At 40.7% G+C, this 6,656-nt stretch overlaps 1 protein-coding gene and 1 long non-coding RNA gene across 2 annotated transcripts in view; one reads left to right on the top strand and one right to left on the bottom strand.

Annotated features, from left to right (window-relative positions):
* The window catches only part of LOC146483171 (uncharacterized), a 221,800-nt gene that overhangs the window by 164,421 nt on the left and 50,723 nt on the right, over positions 1-6,656 (top strand). The window lies entirely within an intron of this gene.
* The window catches only part of LOC146483173 (integrin alpha-7-like), a 37,260-nt gene that overhangs the window by 4,481 nt on the left and 26,123 nt on the right, over positions 1-6,656 (bottom strand). Inside the window, exons 24-30 of the mRNA XM_085106355.1 lie at positions 6,523-6,625; positions 5,599-5,703; positions 4,835-4,897; positions 4,095-4,259; positions 2,997-3,116; positions 1,181-1,279; positions 94-222 (exon numbers count right to left, since the gene is read on the bottom strand). Coding sequence (XP_084962481.1) covers positions 94-222; positions 1,181-1,279; positions 2,997-3,116; positions 4,095-4,259; positions 4,835-4,897; positions 5,599-5,703; positions 6,523-6,625 — 784 coding nt within the window. The remainder of the gene's footprint in view (positions 1-93; positions 223-1,180; positions 1,280-2,996; positions 3,117-4,094; positions 4,260-4,834; positions 4,898-5,598; positions 5,704-6,522; positions 6,626-6,656) is intronic.

Below are 6,656 nucleotides of genomic sequence, written 5' to 3'. Positions count from 1 at the left end.
CTTTATTGCTTTTGCTTAAAAAGAAGACACCGACATGAAATAGCACTTGTATAAATGAAAAGGTACAGCCTTCCTAAAATAACTAATAATCACCTTGTATAAACAAAGTACCATCAGTATTAGAAGAATTATGGCCCCCACGACGCATACTGGTATAACCCACTTGGGGAGCGCTCTTGGAGGCGCTGCCACATTCGTGTCCGGGTTCAGTTGTGTACCAACCTAGACAAATTAGACACGACAAGGCATTTAAATGACGTTATTGCATCAGTCATAGCCTACGTGTAGCCGTACCCACCCCCCGAAGTTTTTCCTCGGGGGGTGGGTACGGCTACACGTAGGCTACATTAGTCAATTCCAGCAGTGACTATCCTTTTCCCCCATCCTCCCCCCGGGCATTACTGGGGCATTTTCCACATTGTCTGTCCCGGGGATCGGGCATTAGACTACCCTAGGGATTACCCACGTCAAAGGAGGGCAAAATAAGGTGGTAGATCCACAAATAAACGGTTACTGGAATGATAATGAGAAATAAGACTCACTTGAGACTCAGTTTGGCCTGAATTAACTTTCATTGGAATGAAGGTAAGCCCAGAAACGAAGCAATCGACATAATTGTAGGTACCGAGGGGCAATTGAAAGGCTGGTTTGTCCGGACCGTGGGGCATTTGCCGGTTTGTTTTCAAAAAATCCCAATGCCTGGTAGTCGGGGGGGGGGGGGGGAGGGCGGGGGTTGTGGGCACTCCTAGAATTGACTCATGGCTATCTAATGAACGAACGCACATTTGAGGAGCAACGTCGCATCTTCTCAAACTTTTCAGTGGAATCGAGTACAATCGTCACTGAGGGAATAATCAAGGATTTCCATAGATTCAAGCTAATGTAACGTTGCCGCAGCCTTTCAACCTGTGGATCAGTGAAATGGTCTGAAATCCTAAGTGTGACCATTTAAATGAAACCTACGGAGCAGTACTTCCCTGTGGTATTGTTTTTACTGTACAAGGTGATTCCCACTTTCGAGTCCGCGGAAGGAAACCTTAAGTGTGACCATTCAAATGAATGCTAATGAGCTGTAGTTTCCTGCGGGGCTAGTTATTATGCTAACTTTTGAGTCTGTGGATGAAATCTTTACACTGAAAAAATTATTGACATACAAGTTACAAAGCGAAGCCTTCCTCACCTCTGCCTTGTTATTGTCCTTGTTTTTCTCCAGTACGAAGGTGTTTAGCGATCTTACAGAGGCACGTGATATAACTTTCAGCAGCTGACCCTGATAATCCTGAAAAAACAGCAACAAGACTAACATTAGGAAGTCATAAACACTTGACAACAAAGTTGTGATCAAGAACAGTAACAGGGTTTCCAATCGTCGGGTAAAAAAAAATTCCCTTACTTTTAAATGATCACAAACTAATTTTCACTGACCCATTCCAAGACAAAGAGAGCCGGCAGTCAAGCCACAGAAATCATTTCATATACTCATATTCATTTAGAAATCAATTCCTTCACAATTTTTTTCTCCTTAAAACAACTTTACTTTTACCAACAAGAAAACTCTTTTCCAAGCCTTGTGGCGAGACAACGATAAAATTTCCTCAGTTACTGTTCACTGACTTAAACGTGGGATGTCTCTGACTTGATGCAAAATTCCCTGACCTTCCAAAAAATCTGTTTTTCCCTGACTCATACAAGGAAACTCTTTGACAAACATTGTGGCTAGACTAAAACGAAATTCCTTGACTGACTGACTGACTGACTGACTGACTGACTTGAAGGTAGAATTTAGAATTTCCTTGACTTCATGTAAATTCCCTGACTATTCCCTTCCCTTAGGTTTGGCACATGTAAAGTTCGGCGTTTGAACCAGGCATTACATTACACTAGTACGAATAACTTTCTGCAAGTAATGGGGGTACTCTTTCAAGGTTAGATTTTTCAATACTGCTGTCACAAACTAGCAACTTGGTCATATACTGCAGTCCCTGCAGCGTGAAAACAAGAATGGTGAACTCCTCTTTTTCATTTTCATTTTCTTGATGTACTAGATGTCTTATATCAAACACGAGGAAGAGTGCATGATCCTATTTCCAAACACGGAGAAGTAGGTTGAGAAAACGAGACGCAGGAGAGTTTATTTTTAACCAACTTCGAGGTGTTTGGAAATCGAACCAAACACGCTTGCGAGTATAACTTCTCAAAACATTAATAATTCTTGAAGAAATTGAAAGCAAAACTTCACCAAGTTTTATGATGATTATAAGACCGTAGTTCCAAACCTCCTTCACTTTTAGCAATTTCTTTTATTTTCTCTGCATGAATTATTAGTTTAGTGTGAAAAGTAATCAGCAACTGTGCAAAGTTTCAAAACATTTCGATGGAATCCCTTTAAGGCCGGTGCCTAGTTTTGTTACTGCGCATACCTTCTGCGCATCTCGAGATACTCGGGTTTCCTATGGGTAGTGCCTACTAATACAGGGATATTTTTGCGCAGTTTGAAACTGTGAGGAGAAAGCAGAACTTAACAAGTGGTCTTGGTATCCAAAAAGAAATTTGGGGGTAACCATGCATTATTCAGTGAAAATAAAGCTTCAATTTGTAAAAAAAAAAAAAAAACGCCATAAATTGCCTTGTATTTAACTGTTTTTCAGAATACAGTGGAACCTCGATTTTACGACATGGCTACGGGACAGCAAAATCATATCGTTATATCGGGATATCGTTGTAAACGAACTCTGGATTTATAAATAACTTTCGCCGGGACACGGAATGTTGATCGTTAAATCGGGAATATCGTTAGATCGGCGATCGTAAAATCGGGGTTCCACTTTAATTATTGCTTAATTATCTCCAAAAAAAGTGCCTGGTTACCCCCAATTTTCTCTTTGGATTTCAATAGCCCTTGCTATGATCTGCTTTCCCCGCATAGTCAAAAACAGGAAACCAAACAAAAACACTTCTTTATTAGTAGGCACCGCCCTTAACCAAGTTACACTCACCTCTATCATGGTACCATTCCAAAGACGGGACACAACCGTTAATGTCACGTCGTCATTATTTTTTAGTTTTTTGATGGTGCAGCGAATGTCCGTGCACCTGGCCGTCCCGGCTTCACAGTCCTGAATAAGAATTTTTATTTAAAAAAACCGTTAATATTACGTCATTGCAGCGTTACAGTGCACCTAAGAAAATCGTAAGCTCTAGAATTATTCTGAAATGTTTACTCTGTTGGGAAAGAAAAGCAATTAGAAGCTCTAAAAGCTCTAAAATGATATACATATTTTTTTAGTTTGTGGTTTGTTTTTGTTTGTTGGTTTTTTATTCGCATCTGAACAACAAACAACAAGAAGAACAACAAACATTCCAGACGAAATTCTTAGTGAAGAAGTAATTCTTAGTTAGGTTTTCCTAAGTCAGGATTTGGAATACTAAATCCCTTTGAGCCTCTTCTTAAAACGTTTAAAAGTCGTACACAAATATACCCTTCACATTCACATTGTCGCAATTACCACCATAATCACCCACGACTTACTCCTGTCTGGTCTCGTAACTCAATCGGTAGAGCGACAGACGATCAAATATGGAGGTCGTGGTTTCGATTCCCGCCGAGGTCTAACGCTCAGTAGACAATTCACGGTTTTCACTTTAGCACTATAGCAAACACGGCAGAGCTAATTCCATCCATCATTTCTTTCAGGCTGTTAGCATAGTATTTCACGTTGTTTTTAAACCCTCATCAGTTTGAAACGTAAAATGTCCTCTAATAGTACCCCCTCCCCCACCCCACCTGACCTCCACACACGAAAACAAGCCGTCCATGTAAAATCCCTGAAGTGTCCCGGACTCTGATATGAGGGATAAAAACTCTTGGTTTATCTAGGGAATTTTACGATACTTTGAAAATAAGACTAAAAAAGCCTTTAATCAATCATTGGGGAGGGGTGATAAGGTAAGAGCCACCTACTTTATTCAACTCAAATGATGTCCCCTACCTCCCCATCCCCCACGCTACTCTACTCAAATGCATACCGTTACAAAAAATTTACGGTAGTAAGTAAGGAGATAAAACATTGATAGCAAAAACAGCATAATCTCACCAGCTCTGTTGGAGGTTTGTCCCTTGCAGGCTCCGCCTCTCGTTTCACTTTTGAACTTGCCTTCTCCTTATTGTCTTCCGCTTCGCGCCTTCGGCGACTTTTCACTGCAGTCACGACCGAGCTGTCATTCTGCTGTTGCCCAGAGATAGCACTTGGTGAAGATGTCTAGCAGGAAAAATAAAATGAATCAGACGAAGAGACAGACACAAATACACGCGGACAGACAGACAGTAAGGCAAACGGTAGCTACTGAGACACGAGAAAATAAAGGTAATGTGCACTCTACTTCTGAGACTAGGACAGACGTCAGATTTACACACAAAAACACAGAAAAAGGGTGTAAAGATATCAAAGCTTACGGAAGATAGACACTAGCTAGACACAAGGTTTGCTCTTCTGTTTATACAGACAGACAGACAGACAGACAGACGGGAGACTCAAAAAAACACACACTAAGACAGACACATGCACTCATGGAACGGAGTAAAGATGAGAGGTTCAGAAAGACAGACACTAGAGTCCATGTCCACTCTACTATTTAGACAGACAGACATGAAGGCATCATACATGGAAAGGAGTAAACGAGCGGTTCAGAAAGACAGACACTAGCTAAACAGAGGGAGATAGAGTCAATTTCCTTTCTACTATTTAGACAGACAGATGAAACTTGAAAACACAGAGGGCACACATACAAATAGAGAAAGGAGTAAAGACAACAGACGTTTTCTTTTTGTAGATACCTGTAATCCTAGTAGATTTAACTGACCAGGTTTGAAGTCACACGCAACTTTCTTGTTATCAAACTGAAAAGAAAAATAACTCAAGCTCAGCTGCGTCAGCAACCCAAAAAAAGTCAGCAACTAATTTTTGACGGCTCTGATGTGAGGACAAATATTATCAACGACAAAATGTTGTCTTCAGCTAACAGCGTATATTGTCGCTGGTTTCACGACGTAGTCACTTCAGGTATAAATCGCAACGTTTCGACTGCCCACTGCCAGACGTCAACAGGCGATGAGGTCGACTGATTATGCGTCACCGCGTCGCGATTTATAGGGGGCTTTAGCAACGACGACGGTGATGGCAGCGAAAACGTCATTTTTAAAATGAATTCGCGTTTCTTCAAACGTCGTCGTGATTATTCAATGACGGTAAATAATGGCAGACATTTACCTCTACTTCGGTGAATAATTGTTAATTATCGTACCTAACACGGAGAACAATAACCACATTCTTTACGATAGTCTCCAAATGTTTTACCACCAAAAAGGCCATTTTCGAGATGCTTTGAACCTCATTACGAAAGCGAGGCTAAGTGCAAAGTTTTTCATGTGAAAATTAGTTGTTTGCATATGAATAAAAATTAATTTTCATAATTAAAACTATACACGAAGCCTCGCTTTCATAATGAGGTTCAGAGCAACTCGGAAATGGCCTATTCTCGCCATCAATACAAAAAAGAATACGAAGCGAATGGTAAGGAGGATAAGCAGTTCAAACTCACCTGAACGTCTATAAGATAAAGTAAATGCTTGCCACTCGGAGCTTCAAACGGCCACTGAATAACAACTTCACTTAATGGTATTTGATCTGGACCTCGATTTTTCACCTGAAATTGAGTTTAAAAATAAAGATAGCTCATTCCAACAGGTTGCAAGGGAAGTAACCGTTCCATTTGCACAAAATTTCCATTCCATTTTGTGGTCTTCTTGCGCAATCACGTGTAATCTTTTATCTACCAATGAGAGTGCAGGTTTGGACTAAAAACGAGGTTTGATCGCCCGGATGGAAAAAAGCCATTTAACTTGGAAAATAAACTTTCCAGAATAGACCATATTCGTATTCTCGGTATTGACCTGGATCGAGCTTGCAATGGAGGCTCTTGCAGGGGAATACATTAGAAACTAATTGCATGTGAAAAGATTCCCCAGCATAATCCTCGTGTGCAAGCTAGTTCCAGTTCAATACCGAGAATACGAATACGGTCTATTGCACACCAAAATGCTGGCAAACTGGAAAGCGCACCTGGATTTTGCCGAAATGGAGTTTCCAAACAGATTCCGTAAAGTTTCTAATGACTTGCAAAGTGCTTTCTATAGAACTTCCAAAAGTGTCTTCCCCACCAAACAATTTGTCGTAACCATGGGTCTAACGGAAAAACCCATGAATTTCTAGGGCGTTCTAAAGCGTTTACATTTTTAGTGTTCCTAAAGGTTTACAAAGGGCTCGTGAGCTGCTACCAAATGCTTTCTGGAAGCGCTTAGTTTTCAGACAGATTTACGCACGGCACTTCTTTGATGGCAAACCTTGATCAGATAGCCTATACAATCTGACTAACAGACTGCGCTAAAGGGATTTTAGACGCCAAAGATTGGCGCCGCGATTTGAGATAAAGATAAAAGTGACGAATTATTCAATAAATACTCACAAAATATTTATGTATAACTTCATTCCCAATGTCTTCAACACGTACCATGGCACTCTCTCCTACAACCTTACCGCCATATGATACTTGTTCCTCGACAGTGGTACTGCAAAATACAGTGAAGACACATTAATCAG

Source organism: Pavona decussata, unplaced genomic scaffold (assembly GCF_977016875.1).
Source record: "Pavona decussata unplaced genomic scaffold, jaPavDecu1.1 SCAFFOLD_40, whole genome shotgun sequence".
Lineage (NCBI taxonomy): Eukaryota > Metazoa > Cnidaria > Anthozoa > Scleractinia > Agariciidae > Pavona > Pavona decussata.
The sequence above is the reverse complement of the archived record's forward strand: the minus strand, read 5'-3'. Positions and strand labels throughout refer to the sequence as shown.